Source organism: Streptopelia decaocto (genome assembly GCF_964273445.1).
Source record: "Streptopelia decaocto genome assembly, chromosome: 13".
NCBI classification, from domain to species: Eukaryota; Metazoa; Chordata; class Aves; order Columbiformes; family Columbidae; genus Streptopelia; species Streptopelia decaocto.
In genome coordinates this window covers 13,153,573-13,173,896 of record NC_138668.1, presented here as the reverse complement: position 1 = coordinate 13,173,896, position 20,324 = coordinate 13,153,573, and the positions used below count along the sequence as shown (strand labels likewise).

Sequence of the window (20,324 nt, the reverse complement as noted above, 5' to 3'; positions counted from 1 at the left end):
CTCCCATTGGCTGGCGCGGACGGGCCGCGGGGGACACGACGACGGCGGCCGGCAGGGGCCGCGCCGCGCCCGCGTTCCGCCCCGAGCGCGCCCGCGTCACCTCCAGCGCCACGGTTTGCCCTCAAATACCTTTATTAAATTATAAAACCGTAAGCTTTAAAATTTACCGTATAAAATAATCACAGGTATTAACAGCAAAGAAAAAAAATAACCTTTTTTTTTTTTTTTTCCCCTAGACATTTGCTCAGATTTTACCCAAAATAATTAAACAACCCACTCCCCCAGGCACCTAACACAACCTTCGTGGGGAGTTGGGGGGGGAGCAGAATTTCAACAATCAAACACAAAATAAACGATCAAATACAAAATAAACAATCATGTTAGTGGGATTTCTCGCCCCAAAGCTTCTCCTGCTTTGCAGCACAGAAGCCACTGAAGGAAAATCCCCAGCAGGAATTATTGAATTATTGCTTTCTCCGGTAACCGGCAGCACCGGGCCAGACCGGCAGCCTGGCACGGCTGGAAGGAGCAGCAGTCGCCTGCCACAGGGCTGGGGCTGCAACGCCACTGTGCAAACTGAGAGGGGGGCAAAAAGTGCCTAAAAGTGATAAAAGTTCAAGGAAGAGCTGAGGGCCCGTGTCCCCCGCTCCTACCATGCTGCTGGTGTCGTGGACGGCAGCAGCAAAAGGAAACGCGGGGGACGAGGGTGACGGCATCGCTGGGTGCAGGTGAGCGCCCTTCGCTCGTCCTGCGTCTGCTTAGAAGTCGGAGTTTGCAGCGGATGGGGAGGGAGAGGGATAAAGTGCAGAGCTGAGCAGAAAGCTGGACGCTTCTCAATGCAAAGAACTGACCCTGTTTCCTACAAACAAGGAGGCAAGTCCTTCATTAATAGCTCTTTCCTCCCCAAAGTCACCTGAGGGGCTCTGCGCACAGGCAGCAGCACACACACCTCACTGACCACAGCTGGGACAAACCAGCAGGAACGATGTATGTGAGCCCTTATCTAGAGATTAAGGATGAGCAAAGACAACTCTCCTGGCTGCCAAGTTTCTGCCTTTGCTTTCTGCAAAGGCTGAGGCAAGACAGACACGTCCAAGGAGCCCGCAGCCACCTGGGGAGCCCATGGCCATGTCCCTGGCAGGGGGGACACTACCGGTGGCCTCAGCTTGGCTGTGACTCCCCAGCACGTCCAGCCCCGTGGCACAGCAGGCTGGAGGAGCTGGGGGGCAGCTCGGACGTCACCCTGGACCAAAGCCCAGGCAGACCCATGCACACGCCGAACCCGTAAAAGGGAGGAAGATGGCGAATACCTGAACACCGAGAGAGGAAGGGATGTGGTGCAGCAGCCTGGCTCCTTCCAGATGAGCTAAGAGAGCTAAAGTTACACTCAGACTAAACCCTGTGCCGCTGTGGGTTTCACAGCTCCGGGTGAGATGCTGCCAATGCCTCTTGCACGTCCCTGCATTTTTTTTTTTTCACATTCATGCCAAGTGTGATCCTGAATCCAGGCACAAGTCCTGGCCTTGTCCTTGTCCCGCAGAATCTGGACCAGGTCCGAGCAGCACCACCTGTTTCACGGGCAGAGTGGGTCCAGACCCCCGTTTTGACAGCAGCCATGGGCCCAGCACACACCAAGAGCAGCTTCCTCCCTCCTCATCAGCACCAAGGGTGTGCAGCAGCATTTGTGCCCCAGATCAGAAGAAACCTGTTCTTCTATTGGGTTCAAATGCTGATTGCAGGATGGCAGGAGAAATCCCCATCCCCCAGCCCTCTGCTAGGACAGGGGTGCAGGGAAGAGCCCAGCAGCCAACACCCTGGCTCCAGCTCAGCGTAGGCTAAGCACAAGCCTCATGGATGCAGCAGGAGGAGAAGGGTTGGCGATTTCCCCCCGGGCCACAGGGAGGTGAGGGACAGGCTATTCCTTGATGCAGAACCACAAAGAACCTGCCCCATCCCAGCAGAAGAGCAGAGGTGGCCTCAGACTCGTCTTCACAAGACAAGCCCACCATCTTCATCTTTAAACTTGGTCCATACTGTGCTCCCCTGGCCAGCGAATGAGCATGTAAGAGGATGGCTGATGTGTGAGAGAGGGGCAGCCCAGGCAAAGAGCAACCCCACCAGCCCTCCACCTCTGCCACAGGGAGCTGAGCAGGTTCAGGTCACAGCATAGAGCTCCTCACGGTCGTTCTGGCAGATCTGATAGCGACAAGTCAGCTTCTGTGACCAGGCCCAGGGCTTCTTATGCTTGTCCCGAGGAGGAAGCAGGAACGCAACGCTGCAAGCCACCAGCACATGCCAGATGCTGTGGGTGTAGTAATAGTTCTCATTGGTTTCCATGAATGCATACACTGAGATGGCGATGAAAGCCAAGGTGATCCCTGGGAGGAGGTAGAAAACCCAGCGCTTCCACGAGGAGGGGTAGCAGTGTCTGCGCTTCACCCCGTGGTGAACCTGGAGGTAGGAGAGCACAGGAGGGTCAAGTAGCCAAGAAGAAGATTAGGCAGGGGGACGACAGGCAGCACTGCTTGACGCAGGACCGTCTGCCAACCTCACAGCAAGAGGCTGCGAGAAATTCAGGCTCCTCGCTTCTTGGGCCCATCTCTTGTGTGCAAGAGCCCCTGTCCAGCTGTGGCACCGCAGCCCAGCACACAGAGGACAGTGGCTATGGCACCGCTCCTGCCCGGGACACAGGCACCGCCAGCCGGTGTGGGACAGCAGCCCAGCCCCAGGCAGGCGCTCAGCTGGAGCTGCAGCAGCTGGACCCTGCTGAGACCTGCAGTGGGGGATTTCTGGAGGGGTGGAAAGTGAATCCCTTGCCCTGCCCTCCCACAACATGGGTGCTTCAAGTTGATCAGGCCCCGCCTGTGGATGGGCCAGAGCCTGGGGTCTGCTCTGCCACCATCACTCTCTGGAGGGGAGATAAAGGCAACAGATCCTGCCTGGCTGCCTGTACTTACCCACGCTGCAATCATGATGACAAGGGCAAAGAGGCAGGGACCCATCATGTTCCACACCCCTCTGCGGTCCAGCTGCAGGGACATGGCAATTAACAGGGTCCCCAAGATGAAAAGGACCTGGGAATGAGACACCATGGCTGTCAGCAGCAGCTCACCTGCTGCCAGAGCGTGGCCAGCCATGCCACAGGCAGGGAGGACCTTCCCTGCTGGCCACCCAGCCCTGTGTGCGGGCAGGATGCACAGCAGCACCTTCAGGAGAAACCAGAGGACCCACAAACCTTTCCCACAAATCTTAGTTCCCCTCAGGCGCAGCCTCTACAAACACGCAGGTTCACAATCAAAACTCCAGGGACAAAACAACCCACTGGTTTAAAAGTCAGGGTGGCACTGGGTGACAAACAGGCTTTGTCACCAGGCTGGGCTGTGCAATTAAAATACAGCCATGAGAGGGCTCGGCATGGCCATCCGTGGCTCCACTGGCTCACGTCTAGTTGTGCTGCATGGGGTTACCTGACACTCACGTATTTCAGAATCTTCTTCACCCGGGACATGCACAGGATCGTCACCCAGATGGACACCACGGAGCCCAAAAAGTCACAGTACTGTAGTGTGTCGTAGTCCATGATGCACATCACCGCGATGCCTGGCTGGTCACACGCGTGGTAGAACTGGAGCCAGGGACAAAAGCAAAGACCAGCATGAATCCAGCAGCAGCACCTGGCTTTCTGGAGAGGCAGGAAAAGGCTCAGCCCATGGCAGCCAGGATCCCTCTTGGCAGTGCCTCTAGGAAGCTCCACCAAACCACCGTGGCATTAGGGGAAGCAGATGAGAGCAGCACCCTCCCAGCAGCAGCCGAGAGCTCCCAGGACAGCAAAGCTCCAACTCTGTCTCTGCTCCATGGGGTTCCACCCCCAAATACGAGCACCCGCAGTGTGGGTGGAAGAGCCCAGTCAAAGTAACGCTCCCACCAAGCTCTGAAGGGGCAGGACATGTCCACGGAGGTGCTTGTCCTCAATCCTAGAAGCTCTTTGTGGAGCTCCAGGATGGACTGCTCCACCAAGGACTTCAGCCTGATACAGCATCCCTGATGCTCAGGGGGAGCTGGCAGGGGACCCAACTAAAAGTAATCCCTACCGTGGAGAAGAACATGGTGTAGGTGTAGACGGAGGCCTCCACCAGGTAGTAGCGATAGACAGCAACTGCTATTGCTGGCAGGAACATGAAGTTGCTCAGGGTGAGCAGGAGGGTGGCCAGGTTCTGTGCACCAACAGACTGGGCCTTGGTATCGTCTGTGCAACTCCACCCACCCCAACCTGTGGAGCAGAGAGACTTGTTTGGATCTTGCATGCCCTGCCTCGTCCCCACACAGCACCCATCAAAAGCTTGGGACTCCTCAGAAAAAGCAATCACGCCCCAGGACTATCTCTGAGCCTTGTCTCCATCAGCCACCCACACTCTTGTTCTCAGGATGGTCCCATTACTCATCACATACTCTGCTGTGGTAAGTCTTGGAGAACCTCAGCAGAGCCCCGTGTCTGCTCTGAGGACAACCCACAGGGTTGCTCTCATGTAGCAGGGGCCATTCCTGTTCTGCATGGGTCCATTCTGGACACCATGGATCTGTCCAGGCGAATACTTTTCACCCCTACAGTAACTCACGGCTCACCAGGGAGGTCCCAGTTGACTGGAAGCTGGCAAACATGATGCCCATCTACAAGAAGGGCCAGAAGGAGGATCCAGAGAATTACAGGCCTGTCAGTCTGACCTTGGTCCTGGAGAAGGTCAGGGAACAGATTATCCTGCGGCACGTACAGGACAACCAGGCAAGCAGGCCCAGTCAACATGGGTTTATGAAAAGCAGGTCCTGCTTGACCAACCTGATCTCCTTCTGTGACAAGGTGACCTGTCTAGTGGATGAGGGAAAGGCTGTGGAGGTTGTGTACCTGGACTTGAGTAAAGCCTTTGACACCATTTCCCACAGCATTCTCCTGGAGAAACTGGCAGCTCATGGCTTGGAAGGGCGTACTCTTTGCTGGGTAAAGAGCTGGCTGGATGGTCAGGCCCAAAGAGTTGTGGTAAATGGAGTCCAATCCAGTTGGTGGCCGGTCACGAGTGGTGTTCCCCAGGGCTCATTATTGGGGCCAGTTCTGTTTAATCTCTTTATCAATGATCTGGATGAGGGGATCGAGTGCACCCTTACTAAGATTGCAGATGACACCGAGTGGGAATGTTGATCTGCTGGAGGGTGGGATGGCCACATAGAGGGATCTGGACCAGCTGGATCATTGGGCTGAGGCCAATTGTATGAGGTTCAACAAGACCAAGTGCCAGGTCCCACACTTGGGTCACAACAACCCCAGGCAGCGCTACAGGCTCGGGTAGAGTGGCTGAAAAGCTGCCTGGCAGAAAAGGATCTGGGAGTGTTGGTGAACAGCGGCTGAATGCTAGCCAGCGTGTGCCCAGGTGTCCAAAAAAGCCAACAGCATCTTGGCTTGTATCAGGAATAGTGTGGTCAGCAGGACCAGGGCAGTGATCATCCTGGAGGACAGTGCACACTCCGGGCTTGGCATGGGGGTCAGGGCTCAGCCTGCTGATGCCATACCAAGGACTGTGCTGAGACAGTCTACAAACACAAACCTGCCCTTTTTCCTTCCCCCCCACTTTTCTTTTTAATTTTAATTATTTTAATTCAAGATCAGGATACCCATGCCCTTCTTTTGGGGAAAGGAGGTCATTCACAGGGCAGCCTGGGTATGCCAATGAGCAGAGTTAAAAGTGGCATCCATCCCATTCCAGTGCCACCAGAAACCCAGCCAGAAACCTGCCCCTAATCCAGCTCCCTGCCAGGCAGAGCCCAGGGAGGCTGCTGCCCTCTCCAGCTTATTTCTGGGTCACGAATATGCAGCTGGGGCATTCTGCTCCGAGTGACTCAGCAGAAAGCTGTCCTCAGCCTGATTCCCCAGTTCCCTTGGGGTGCTCTGTGCTTCCCAGGACCTGGCACCGCTCAGGGAAATCAGGATGCTGTTCTCCATCTCACTCCTCACCCATCAGCACTGCAGCAGACACAGGGACATCCTGGCTCAGGGCCAAGGCAGCAGTGAAAACACTTTGTGCCTCGTCCTTCTGCTGGGAACAGGTACATGTCCCCACCCAGGCACAGCAGAGCTATCATCTTCCCTACGCCACTGACTCCCGCCCAGTCTTCTCATGCCATTAAGATAATTAGCAGCTGACATGGCTGTTCCTCCTCCAGGGGCACCTCTGAGCCCAAGGACTGTCTCCTGGCAGGAGACAGAGCGCCACGGCAAAGCAGGGACAGGGACCACAGCCAGGCTCAGCGCAGCCCGTACCCGCACCCTGCGTGACAAACCTGTGTGACAAATCTCCCTGTACAGCACAGGCTCTGACACACTCTCCAGCAGCCCTGCTGGCACCCTGAGCTTTTTGGGGGTGCTCAGAAGCACCTCTCCAGGACCTGTGAGTCTCCATGATGGAGGCTAAACCACCATTGAGCAGAAAGCTGGGCTCAGCCTGATTCCTCATTCCCCTGGGGTGCTCTTCACCTCCCCAAGCACAGCACCATCAGTGGAGTCAGGATGCTCCCAAAGAGGCCACCACAGGTGCCGATGGCTACTGGGGCAGGCACTGAGACCTCAGGCTGTTCCTGGCAGCCACGGCAGACCCCAGGCTCCCCTACATAAACACCACTACCAAAAAATGTGGCCTCCTTTTGGGAAGGATGGCAAAGCTTCCAAGGAAAATGCACTCACCTGCCTTGCAGCTGCAGGCAGCGTAGAGGTAGCCGTGTCTTCTCAGGAGGCTGCACTGGCCGTAGGGCCCGCAGTCATTGAAGCAGGGGGTGAGGTATGCGAAGACAGTCACTTTGGCTTCTGCGGCGTTACATTCACTGCCAGGGGAGCAGGTTGTGTGGGTGACCCAGTCACTCGGGGCAGCTCCGTGCCGAGGGAGCGCTCTGCTCTGAGGGTCCAGCTGCGCTCGTGCAAGCCCCCTGCTATTTCAGATCTCTCCAGCCCGCCCAGGAGCTGGGAGCAGAGTCGGCTCCCTCGCCATTCGCGCTGCCCACCCGACATGCAGGGGGCAGTCAGCTCCCCCAGGCCCCCAGCAGACCCCGGTATCCAGGCCCAGCACCACCAGCACTGTTTTACAGTGTGTGCTCAGCCTCTCACGCAAGGATCCGGCAGGCAGGCAAACAGCAGGAGCATGGGCACAACTGCCTGCACTTCAGAGACCTCTCAAAGTAACAACAGCAGCATTTTCATTTATCAATTTATCCCCTCAAAATCCCCCTGGGGAAGGGGAAGCTCATCCAGACGGGCTCTGCCACCCACAGTTTGCATGACATATGCCAGCTCGGCACCAGACAAGCTGCTTGGATGCTCACAAGAGAGCAAGTCAGCACCACCACCTGCCTCCCTCCCCCTCTGCAGCCGCAGCTTCACCCCTCCAGGTGAGTGAGCCCAGGGTAGGGCAGTGAGGACAGGGCTTGGTTTTGCTCACACTAGTCAAGGGCAGCAGGATGTGGAGGCAAAGAGCTCTGAACCAGCCTCCAGGTGAGATGACCCACCAGACTCACCCCTGGCCCTTGGGGCAGACGAGCTGTAGGGTGAGGAACCAGTTGTCCGTCTGTGGGTACAGGACAATCACCGTCGCTTCTGCTGAGGATGCGTTCACACTCAGAGGGTAGCCCTGGAAAAAAGCTTAAAGAAAAGAGGGTGCTATGATGGGCCAGGACTAGGGGAGAAGGACCCATGGCAATCCCCGGCTGAGATCGGTTGCACAGGAATCAGATGGTCCTGTGGCTCCTTGCTCCTGTCCTCAGGAGGCACCAGGGGCATGAAGAGGATCCTTGCTCCCAAGACCCTTGTTTTTTCTTTCATCTCAGCTCTCAGTACCTGCCCAGACAGCACAGGGCATCTGAAGAGCCTGTTTGCTTGGCTAGTCCTCCAGTGCAGAGCTCAGCTTCTCTGCACACCAGCAATGCCTTGACCATCCCCAAACCTCCTGCCAACAAGGCTGGAAGAGTCCCGGCTGGTAACCAGACCTTCCTTTGGCAGAGGCAAACTCCCAGTGCCAGACTAGCATCTGCACCCCAGGGCATATGCCAACACGAAGACCTCAGGAGGACTTGAGCCAAAATCAGCTTCCCTGGGACACGCCACAAAGTCCTGAGTCAGCTGACAGCTCATGAGGTCTAAAAGCAAAGCCCTGAGACAGCGTCGCTGAGCTGGCGGCAGGTGCCAGTGTCTCTCATACCTGTGCTGCAGTTCTGGGTGGCATTGAGGGACAGCACCGGTGACGCAGCACTCACACACGCCACCACGGTGGCATTGGCCAGGCTCATGGATGTCTGTGCAAACAGAGCAGTGTCCCATGTCAGAGCGCCCCAATGTCAACTCCCCCCCAGTTCACCTCCCACACTGCCCGCGGCATAACAGAGCAGCAAGCGACAATAAATCCTGCAGACCAAGGTTGCTCATTAACTTGGCAGCTGGTTTTGGGCAAACCCGTGTCCCCCTCACCCTGCACTGCCACCAAGTTGTGTGCCGGCTGAAAGGCAAGAGAATCTCCCGAGGGGAACTGCCTCAAAGCTGGGACGCTCACACATCCCTTCAGCATGAGCACAGGGTGGCACAAGTCAGAGGCAGCATGACATGGGCACTAAGCTCTGTTCCAGCCCTCGGGAGGTTTCAGAGCATTTCAGGAAGCTGATTTTGGGTTGTCACTGGGAATCAGCAACTTGGGCAGGAACATCCCCAGGTTTCCCTGCTCAGTCTCCTCTCCTGGTGGCAAGGTGCCAGGCTCCCAGGGAGAAGATGGCATTGCAGCTGTTTTCCCTTTCATCTCCACTGCGTCACTGCCACCACATGCCAGCAAGCTGTGGCATTTGAATTGGAGCTGGCAGCTGGGACATGCTGGAAGTGGCTAAAACAGGCTCAGTGTGTTTTGTGACAACAAAAAGAAAAGAGAAGTAGTCTCACTGGTACCTACAACCCCTGGAGTTTGCTGACAAACCAGCCCAGGAGCAGGGACAAAGCCCTGCAAAGGGGAGACAACCTCATCCATCAGCCTCCGCACCTTGTTCAGCAGGAGACTGACCACGAGGGTACCCCCGCTGTCCATGCCAGTGTTCAGGTTGAGGAGGACGAGGGTCGGGGAGAGGGAGTTCACAGGCACGGTGGGGCCATTCAAGAGCCTGTAGCGCACAGACACCACATCCAGGTCCTCACGCACGACGGGCTGGTTCTGCAGGCAGAAGCTCCTCTGGTGGGACACATTGCGAGAAGCCTCTCCAGCAGAGAGAGCCAAGCTCCCCGCTGCTCCTGCGCTGCCTGGTCTGGGACCAGCTTGGCTCTGGTTTAGGCTGCTGAAGTTCAGGAATGAACTGGTGCTTCCCGGTCTGCAAGCTGTAATGCAAAAAGGAGAGGAATCAGCACAGCCAGGACCGGCACCTCATCTAGGCAGGGCCCCAGCAGCTTCGGGCCTTCAAGTGAGAGCACGAACTGGGGGTATCTCAGCTGGTCCATGCACCACAGCCCCCAAAAGGCACCACCTTTGCAGGGGGGATTCCAGCACCCACAAGCTGGGACACATCTGGAAGCTAGAAAATGGGACAGTGAGTGGGAGCACTCTGGAGCTGCCGGGAAGGGGTGGGAGAGCAGAGAAAGGGATAATGCACAGCACCGTAACACACCAACATGCCCAGGGAGGATTCAACAGCCAGGGGCAGAGCACAGCACTAAGCCGTCCCACAACCACAGCCTGCATCCACATCTCCACCAGTTCTGCAGATGTGAGCAGACAAGGCTGAGCAGAAGAGAGAAGCTGACCCAAGGCGGCTACAGGCACAAGGCATCATGTCGTGGCAGACAGAGACAAGTGGGACACTTGGACTCCCACTGCTGGAGCCTGTTCATTGCTCCCTGAGACTCCAGTGCTCCCTCCACCAACTCAGCCGCCAGCACCAGGCCCTCCAGCACATGGGATGAGGCTCTGCTTTGAGGAGGGGATGGCAAAACCCCCAGCACAGAAAACTTTAAAAATGTATCTATAATAGCTGGTGAGTTTCCAAGAGTCAAACAGGGATTATGGTCATGTAATAAGAGGATGCAAAGGTGCCTACTACAGCCACAAGGACCTTGTGAGCTTCTGAGTCACAAGGTGTCACCTGAAAAGGTGACATCCCCTCACTACAACCCAAGACATTACCCCAAGGAAACCTCTGTGAGATGGTTTGCTGTCCGTAGCCTGCTTGTGGCCAATTGATAGTCAACATATCATTACAGTCTGGTGCATCTACCCAAAACCATCCTCCTCACCAGATTTTAAGCCATCCATGGTTTCCCAAACAGCCTTTGGAGAATATTGCTTCAGAGACCCTAAACTTTTCAGGCATTCCAAAACAGACAGCTCCGGGCAGCATCCCGCTTGGGTGAACACTGGAGCCGTCACTTTTGACCCCAAAGCATCAACCAGGTCTCAGCCCCACAGGTTATGCCCAGGCAACCAGCATGCTGGGGAGTGCAGGCCGGTATATCCACCCAAGGGTCCAAGACAGACACAGTAAACACGAAGTTCTCTCTGGTCCATCCCACAGTGCCAGAGAAAGCGGAAGCCCACCTGTGAAAGAAGCCAGCATCTCCACTGACACACTGGCATTGGCAGCACCCAGACTCTCCACCATGATCTGCAGCCACTTCTCCCAGGGGGGTGAATGCAGGGCCAGGCTGCAGTTGACAGTCCCCGTGCAGGTGACAATCTTCTGGAAGGACTGGGGCAGCGTGATGGAGCCCAGCACTACCCGCACAGTGCACGCTTTCTGCTCACTGGTCACGCACCTTCGCAGTTCAAACCGCATCCCTGAGGCGTGCTTGGGGACAAAGACCCTGCGGGAGGAGGGACCAGCAGTTTGCAGAGCTTGTACTCTCAACACAAACCAGCCAACAACCCACCACAGTCCCTGGGGCTTTGTGGCAAAAACTAGATCACCCTGGTTGGTTGTGTGAAAATCCTTCCCGAAAGAAACATCTCAAAGAAGTAAAATTCCTGCAGCTGAACCTCTAAGACCACCTGGGAAGGGTTGGATAACAGTGCTCGTGTGCTCCCTGAGCAAACCCCACCACGGCTGCAGGGAGACTGGCAAACTGGCTTGGGGACCCCCCAGCTCCAGCCCTACCTGGGAACAACAGTGGCATCCCCTAAGCAGCACCCATGGGAAATCCCACCCCCCGTGGCCCCACATCTCTCCATCCACTGCTCTCACTCACTTCACATGCAGAGGCTTCGCAGGGGAGACAACGGTTTGCAGCATGGGAACACCAGGCTCCAGAACAGGCGTATCAGCAAGTCTGAGCACAAACATATCTGCCTGGAACACATAGTGGCATGGAGTGGAGAAACCCTGCAAGAGGAGAGAGCAGAGGGGTCAGCTGTGGCAAGACACACCGGGCAGGGTACAATGGCCGAGACCCTCTCCAGGACCCTCACCTTCACTTCAATCCTGCCAGCAGCCTCAGGGAGATGGGCAGCGATGAACCAGTCTCCAGCTGCAGGGGTGGTGACGTTCACAAAGGTGGTGTTTTGCACAGCACCGCTCAGAGTGATGCTGATGTTATAGGAAGGACGGACAGTTGCATTTGCAGGAAAATGAGTGCCCAGTGGATTAATTACAGGAGGGGCTCCGTAGCGAAAGTGCCTGCAAAAGAAAACAGAAAGTAAATAAATCAAGGTATGTAAAGGTGCTGGCAAGATAAACTGGGATACAGACTCATCAGCGGACACCCAGCTTAGCCTGGGATGGTAGAAGGAGCAGGCTGGAAAACACCCACATTTTCAAGTGGATAACAAGAGCCATCATTTTCATCTGGTGAGGACAGGCTGCTATTAGCTTATCCAGGATTTATTTAGAGATTGGTTTAACTTGGCTGCTTATTAAGATAAGGATTTACATGGTTCCATCAAGCCTGAAAGCAAATTTCCACACTTACTAAGGCTAAGCCCCAGCTGCAAGACTACTTCTTTTCTATAACCATCAGCAAATTCCCCATATAGGCTAAATCATCGATGAAGAGTTTTCATTTTCTAGCTAAGATCTGCATCTTCCCTATTTCCTCTTTCAAGGAAATCAGGCAGGCAGACTCAAGAGATGCTCATCAAGGAGGGCCCATGTGACTGACTCCAGCACAGCAGCACTTCTCCTTCCCAGAGAAGCAGCTCAACGTCTGAAGTAGCAGAAAAGCCCGCAGCTAAGTAATACACAAGATATTTATTTGGCCAGTCAGTTCAGCAGTAAATTTGCTTGCTTTTGGACCGCTAGAGCATTGCAACAGAACAACAGATGCAGCAGGTCCAGCAAGCAAGTGTGACGGGTGACGTGTTATTAACCTGTTTGAGCTGGTCTTAATTTCTCAGGATATCCTTTGGCTGCTGCCTTGCCCCTCACATCCCCAAACTAAATCTTTCTGGGAAGCAGAAAGTAGGAAGATCATCTGTGCCAGGCTGCTCTGCAGCAACTAAAGGCACCAGTCTGTGCCCAGGACGGACCAGGGAAGTCTAAGCCCAGCAGCAAACTTCAGTCACTGCTGAGGCCCCTGAGGAGTGGGTACCAGAGACCCACGTGTTTCTCAGGGCACAATCTGCCCAGGAAACTTGGGACCTTCCCAAGATACAGCTCAAAGTCTTGCCCCACCTGCAAGTTTTTGACCTCAAATCCCCTAACAACTCAAGTACTGCTTTCAGCTACGTTTCTTTCACTGGCACTGAGTTCACAATCTTCCCATGCTCTAGTGTTTGCAGGACTTGGCATTCCTCTCCCACCTCTGCTCCACACACAGCCCACATCCCTCACAAAAGGTGTTTCCAGTCTCTTCAGTTTGTCTGTACTGGGGAAATATGTCTGTCTCCAATCAGTTCAGGTCCTCACGAGCCCCTTGCATTTCTGCCACATCCTTTGGTACCATGCACAGGATCCTGCCAGGCACAGAAAGGTCCAGGAAGACCTTTGCTCATGAGCAGCAACACCAGCCTTGTTGTGAAGATCTCTCCAGTGTTTTTAAGGCATCTCTTAGGCATTACATATGACAGACAGCCCCAGATCCACTGGTAACGTGAATGTGAAATGCTCCTACAGGTTTAAACACACAGATTTAGTGCTAGTACATTAAGAAACTATAATATGCCTGCTGAAACTGGAAAACAGACAGCCTCCTAAAAACAATCAACCACAGTCATGAGCAACACGGCCAAGAGGAGGAGAGGAAGCCCACATGGGCAAGCACTGCCCAGGGACGTACGTACACTGTGATCTCCATGTTGGTGCACTCGGGTCCTCTCCCCCGGGACGCCTGCAGCAGCCAGCGGAGCAGCACGGTGTCTTCTGGCACATGGAAGTGGAAGAGCTTGGCGTTCCCGTACCAGCTGTAGAAGGACAGCTTCTGGGCGCTCTGAGAGAAGTACTCGGAGATGTACAGGGAATCTGGAAGGGAGAGAGGACAGCAGATGCTGGGGTGGCTGCTGGGGCAGGTGGCGGGGCTACACGCGCCCACACAAGCAAACGGGAGTTTTAATGCTGCTGGAGAAGAGCCACTTGTGTCCCTGATTCCTCATCCCAGTCCCACCAGGTACATGGTGATCCACGTTGTTCCTCCAGCCAGAACCGCCCACACCCCGGCTACAAAACGGTCACCCAGAGCCAGAGAGCACTAAAAGATGCTTTAACTATGCTCTGCAAGATGTGCTCTGAAGATGATCAATCACCAGAGACACTGAGGAGGAGGAGGAAGAGGTCAGGAGGAAAAACTGATGGCACAAGAAGAGGCGACGGAGTAGGCAGCAGCAAACCCTGGGTCAAACAGCGCAGAGCAGATGGTTGCGAGCAGTTTATGGTGCCAACAGGCAAGAGCTGTGCCCTTGTTTGTCTCTGCTGAGTGCCCAGGCTGATGTTATCGGTCTTACCCAGCTCAGGACACACGTCCTGCACAACATGCCGCCTTCCTGTGACGCACAACATGATGAAAATTCACGTGCTGCAGACCTAGCTCTGCTTTCAGACATACCTTCCAAAGTCTAAAGATTTTCCTACCTGGAAGAAAGGCTGCTGGGATAGCAAGAACAGCCCCAGGGTAGGCTGAAAGGTCATGCAAGAGGACAAGAGCTATTCAGTGAAAGTGCCACTAGAACTAACTGGATCCTACACCCATCTCTCTGTCCAGCTATGCCTACAGATCATCCCCAGCCTGCCGATGATTTCACCTGCAAAATTATACATCAGTGTTATTGCCAGCAAGAAACCAGTCATACTGCAACTCAGGGATGGAAAAGCAACATCACACCAGGGTTGAGAAAGGGACAAAACCGCACAGAGACAGCAGAGCCAAGGTCATGCTGCCCACCCAAAACCAAGGTTCATAACACTTAGCAAGGGCCTAGAAGAAAGTGTCTTCACATCTCTGCCAAGTCCTCCAAGATGCTCCTTTTCTACTCTGGATTTCCCCAGAGTGAGAAGAAACTGTGGCACCTTTCAGATGCAGATTCCTCATTTCTTTCAGAAAGTAAAGCAGCAAGAGTGGTTTAACTTGCCTTCCTCCACTGCTGCACAGGGTCGTGTTGGAAACACAGAAGACCTAACGGAGTTTAAGAAAGATGCCAAAGAAAGAGGAAAACAGTCCTCAGTCAGGACCAGAGTGTTGGGATGTGTTTCATGCCAAGAGGAACCTAATCCTAGCAGGAACTCCGGATTCATGCCCCAAAGCAGGATGCACACTGGCCTGCACCCACGGCACTGCAAAGAGACAGGAACAGTAATCATGGTTTTCATTCCCTGGCAAGTTACCAAAGCCTCGGGGCACGCTACAAACCCAACAGGGAAAGGAGGAAACAGGAAAGCAAGAAATACCAGCCACACAAGCCAAGAGGAGGATTTGCTGGTGGAGGAAGAGCGTGGCTGCCCCGGCTGCACGCCCACCGTGTCCGGCCAAGGGAGCAGCAGCTGCAGCACCCCAGTGCTGGGGCCAGGCGAGGTCATCGGGCAGGGGGAGCCCGGGCAGGACAGCGAGGAGCCCACAGGCAGAGCCGTCCCGCTGTGTTCCCCACACCAGGGTTATGCTGCTCTCCAGGACACCAAGGAGCAGAGACCACAAAAGGGGCTTTTCAAGCAAAGGCTCCCCGGCTGCAACGCCAGCGCAGTGCGTGGGCTATGACAGCCAAGAGCTGGCTGCGATCCCCTACGAGCCCAGCTGTATTTCATGCACGGGAGCTACAGAAGGGAGCAGTCTTTAGTCATCGGTTGTCTATACCCCGAGCTGCACTCCACATGCACACAGAATGTTTGTTTCTGGAAGTCCACGGAGATGTTTGGGCACAGGACAAGGGCAGACAGGGACACAAAGCATGATTAGAGCTGGGAGAGCCCTGGTCCTGCTCAATGCCACAGGTCCCATCAGGCCACCTGCATGCATGCTGCTCCGGCCCCGCTGGCTGTCAGGCTCTGCACCACCAACACCACGGTCACCACCGGTCCAGCACGTCCTCAGGAAACCGAAGCAAGATTTGTGTGGGTTTGGGGGAGGAGAAGGCAGGCAGGCTGCAAAATTAAAACCTCAAGCAAACAGCAGTGCTATTTATTAAGTACTCGCCAATTACACAGAGCAAGCTCAAGTGCAGTAAGAGGTCAAGGGCAGGCAGACCTGCCCTGCCCACACGCTGCCTGCGACCAGGCGAGCAGCAGCTGTGGCTGTACCAACAAAACCCTGGTGTGGACAAAGTCCACTCACAAACAGCTTCTCGCAGGGACAACTGGCCAAGCCCCCCCTCACAGGCTGCACCCCCAGAGCGGGCAAGCCGGCTCCCAGGGCACCCTCCGGCTGGGCTGACAAGGAAATACCACAGGCAGGTAAACTGAATATCAGCAGGGAAAAGCCAGAAAGACAGGTCACCGGCAGCCCATTTACATGGAGAGTGTGCACTCTAGTATTTGCTGTGCTCTGTACGTGTCTGTCCCCATCTATTCAGTATGCTCTGTGCCAGCATGGCAGCACCTGGAAAGTCCCACTTGTGTGGGACTGTCCCATGATGGACAACGAGCCTTTAAACTGAGCAAGGGAGTTGTCAAATGGATGTTGTTTCCATCCTCTCCCCATACAGATTCCACAAAAGCAGATTTCAAATATATTATGCAATAAGCAAGTGTTTTTAAGACAAGAAACAAAACACGATAGAATCATAGATGCAAAGAGGAGACACATTATTTGAATTTCAGAATAAAGAGCCACCTGCATTAGCTTGGATGTGTTTGTCCAAAGATGATCTCATGGTAGTTTTAGGAAATGATACTTTGACTACTGGTTTTAGGGCTTCCCATCAAAAGGAAGAAGCCCTCATTTCAAAGCAGGCGCTGCAAAAAGATATACAGATGGTTATCAGTCTGACTCTGAACAAGACACGGCTACGTGGAAGGATGTTTGGCCATTTATAACGTAACAGAAACCCTATTCTCTAGCTCACATCATAAATCCATCTTTAAATGTTCCAGAAAGAGGGTTCCTCACTCCTCTGGAGAGGTGCTGATCTCTCCAGCTCCCAGACCTGACCCTATGGGGTCATTCCCCAGCCGGCGGGACGGCGCCGAGACAAACCAACCTGCAGCACGGGGTAGCTCTCCAGGGCTGGAAAGCCAGCCAGCAGGATGCCAGAGGAGGGTGGGCCTGGGCCAAAAGGCCACCTCACCCATCAGGTCCCCGGAGCAAGCTCCACGCTGGCAGACTATGAGTAAATGACAACCAACATCAATAGCAGACAGCCACTGCTGGCGTGAGCCTGCCTCCGTAACAGGGTGAAGCAGTCAAAGAATCTCACCTCCCCGAACCTTTGCACCACCGCACCCACGGGCTGAGCCTCCGGAGGGGCAGGCACGGTCGCCACGGTCCCCAGACCCCCAGCACTACTGTGAAGAGCATCCCACCGTTCTGCTGAAGCCCCTGCTCCCGCCCAGCTGCCTTGATGCATGGGAATTACTCTGAAAACAAAGCAAAACCAAGCAAAAGCCCAACTGCCGTCACAAAGCCAGCAGGAGCCCCTCCGGGTCCGGGCCTGAGCTCCCGCTGCTCTGCAGCGCCCGACACAAGCGCTGCTCCCCCGGAGCCGGTTCATGGAGCCCCCGACCACCCAAATCACCGCGAAACCACGAAGCCACCTCAAAGCCGCCTCAAAGCCACCCCTGGCAGGAGCTGCGGGGCTCAGACCGGCGCCGGGGCTGCGCAGCAGACAAGTCCCCGCTCACTTCCACATCACCCCGTTGGTTTCGCACCGGCACCTCTGCCCCCCGGGACCCCGCCGGCCCCGGGCGGGCAGTGAAGCCCCCCAGCCCGGCTTCCTCTGCGAAGCTACTCAACCCCGACCCCCGCGGAGCATCCCCGAACTGCCCCCGAGCCCCCCCCATCCCCGGCCGGGACTCACCGGGGCCGGTGCGGTTGGCGCGGCCGGCGGGCAGCGCCAGGAGCGGCAGCAGCAGCAGGAGCAGCGGCGGCGGCGGGCCGGCTCCCCCCGCCATGGCCGCCCGGCGCTATCCCGGCATCGCCGCCCGCCGCCCGCCCCGCAGCGCCATCGCCGCCGCCGCCGCCGCCGCTTCCGCCGGCTGCCCCGCCCCGCCCCGCCCCCGGCGGAACCGCCGCCGCCGCCGCCGGAGCAGCCGTTGGGACGGGCGCGGGGACCCGTGGGGTGAAGCGGGGCCGTGGGGCTGCGTGCAGAGCTGGGGAGCCTTGGGGGGCTCGGGGACAAGCGCCATCATTGACCTGGTGACCTCCCCCTGTTCTGGTGACCCCCGTGATCTCCCCTAAAATTGCCTTCCAACCCAAACTGTTCTGTGAGTCTATGACCCTGGGAAGTCCTACAGCCCCATCAGCACCCCGAGGCTATGGATAACTCCAGGGAGCCCCATGACCCAGAGACATCGGATGGTCCTGGGGTTCCCCAGCACCCTGATACCCCAGGACGTCCCTGAGACCCCCAGGAGAGTGACTTGATTGGGGCTCAGAACCCCAGGAGCACCCTGGACCCGTGGGGGTTACGATGGTGGTGCTGGAACCAGGCTGCTGCCACCGGCGACAGTCACCTCCTGGGTTTGCTTTTTGGTGACACAAAGAGAAAGTGACATGGGCATTTAAGACCAGTTTAACCTGAAACCGCAAACATTGACATGCTTCAGTCGTAAACTGACACTAGCTGCCCACCGTACCCTGGCTCACAACCCAAACTGTTGGGGAGGCTCAGGTCTTCAAACTGAAGTGGGGTTTTATACGTCCCTACAAAGTCCAGTTGCCTTCTCAGCTCTCACGTATCTGCTGTGTCCACAGGACTTGGAGGAGATGCGGCTTCCGTAGGTGAACTCGTTCTCTGATTTTTTCTGGATTGTCTCCAGAAGACTCCAGGATCTTCCCTCTTCCATGCCTTTTCTTTGCAAGTGTTTGTGTTCTCCAAGAGAATGATGCAGTCTGGACATGGTCTCAGAGTCCTTGCTCAGGCAAAAATCCCACCACTTGTTTATGTATCAGATTGGTTAAGAACTTCAGACTCGTTTTCCGTCAACCACAATCTCCATGAAGATGGACTTACTACTTCAGAAGCTCAAAATCTTTGCTTATTGCTCTCATGGGCCTGATATACTGGTGGTGACTTTCCTAGGTATGAGCATGAAATCCCATAGGGAAGAGCCAGTCATTTTCTAGTGCTCTGACATCACTGAAAACCCAGTCAGAGCAGCTTATGCAATCAATAGTTAGCAATGTCCTCATCTAATTTATGAGAAGACTTCCTTGAAGTCAGCCCAAAAGCTTGAGCACATAAAACATGGGATGGGAAGGGACTATTCTTCTAATTCCCAGCCTAGATTTGTTCACAGCCTGTTCATTTCCATTTGTCCCTGTGCAATACTATCCTTGAATGTTCAGAGCTCACCTTCTGGAATGTGTCCTGCATAGAACAGTATTGGCTTCCTCTCATCATTTTTCTGGGCATGAAGATATCATCACCTTTCTGCTACATTGCTCCTTGAAGCCATGTACGTATCTTATAATATCCTGAGCCTTCTCTATAGTGGCAGTACCCACAATTTTTTTTTTTTTTAAATATATTTTGACCATTAATAAAAATTCCAAGGCCAGATCTAAGGTCAGATTCCATCAGCAATTTCCATCCAGCCTAACAATTCCCTTTCAACATGCCCGTTATTATCTCCCTATTTTCTTGAGTTCTGTCTTACAGTTCCTCCACTAGTCCACATTTTCTCCAGGCTAAATCCCATGGTCTCAGCACCACATGATGCTGCTGTAACACAGCTCCTGACTTACAACAAAGCTTATGACTAAGCTTTGAGATCTTGACCCACAACTTGATGGATTTATCTGTTCTTACATCACTCATGCATATTGCAGACATCAGTCAAAGCCTCCTTTAATGGCTAGTCCTCCTCTCCATTTTTCATAATCTTCTTATTGTTCCTAATATATTTTTGATATTAGGAAATCACACTCCAGTTAGGTATTATACTCTTTCTCTCTTGTTTTTTGTGCTTCTTCCTGCTTCTTTGGGGTATAAAATAATTTTACAATGTTTTCTTTATGGAAAGGCAAGCCTCTTCCCCACTAGCTTTGAGTTTTTCCAGTTGATTTTGCTGTTGCTCAAAAATTGTTCTTCTGAAAGAAGAACAAACAAACCCTTCTGTTCTTGTTCTGTGCTAGTTTAGCCTTCAACTCCACTTTAAAGGTATCAGCTCGTCATCAGTCAATCCTTATGAATGACTTTCCTGCAAGACTGTTTCTATTTATAGTTATTTTCCTCTTAAAGGACTAAAAACGAGGTTCAAAGTCAAAGATCTGAGAGATCTGAGCACCGTTCAAACTCACCTATGGTAATGCAAAATCAGATCAACAACGCTGAATGTGCTCCTGTTCCCCAATAAAAGCATTCCAGTGCTCAATGGAAGTGTTTGGGGTGGTGGATGCTGTAGGACATGTCACCTCCAGACTGACAGCTGCTCCAGATACCTGAGGACAGTAAAATGTTGTCATTGGCTTAGCGACTCTGTGGGTTTCTCCTTTCCCCTTTGGCTCACCAATCTCAGAAGAAGGGGTGAGTTTGGACCAGGGAGGGTGAAATGTTCTGTCTCCCTTTTGGTCCAGAGCTGGAGCTGAAGTTTCCTCCACACCCATGGAGCACCGTGACCTGCAGCCAGGGAGAAGATCCAGCTGCGGTGATATTTGCCTCCTCTTGTGGTGGCAACAAAAACTGCAACGTTTAGAAAACAGCTGGTGAGCTTCTGTCCATGCTGAAATCTAAGGGAGCGCTGTGCCGGGGCCA

The 20,324-nt window shown here is 54.4% G+C and overlaps 1 protein-coding gene across 1 annotated transcript; it reads right to left on the bottom strand.

Moving 5' to 3' along the window:
- Positions 1–114: 114 nt before the first annotated feature.
- Positions 115–17,586, bottom strand: PGAP6 (post-GPI attachment to proteins 6). The gene is made up of 13 exons (XM_082064311.1): positions 17,427–17,586; positions 13,272–13,449; positions 11,463–11,670; positions 11,243–11,376; positions 10,596–10,861; positions 9,054–9,382; positions 8,232–8,325; positions 7,552–7,675; positions 6,728–6,864; positions 4,092–4,270; positions 3,479–3,625; positions 2,958–3,074; positions 115–2,451 (listed from the first exon to the last, which is right to left on the bottom strand). Exons 1-13 carry the CDS (start codon positions 17,518–17,520, stop codon positions 2,155–2,157), a joined length of 2,304 nt encoding a protein of 767 aa, XP_081920437.1. The 5' UTR covers positions 17,521–17,586; the 3' UTR covers positions 115–2,154.
- Between the last annotated feature and the right edge of the window lie 2,738 nt (positions 17,587–20,324).

Coding starts and splice junctions, on each gene's coding strand:
- PGAP6 (XM_082064311.1), bottom strand. CDS start 17,520: ATGGCGGGGGGAGCCGGCCCGCCGCCGCCGCTGCTCCTGCTGCTGCTG. Junction 11,377..11,462: donor CTGGCAGGATTGAAGTGAAG/GTGAGGGTCCTG, acceptor CTCCTCTTGCAG/GGTTTCTCCACTCCATGCCA. Junction 10,862..11,242: donor GCGAAGCCTCTGCATGTGAA/GTGAGTGAGAGC, acceptor CTCCTCCCGCAG/GGTCTTTGTCCCCAAGCACG.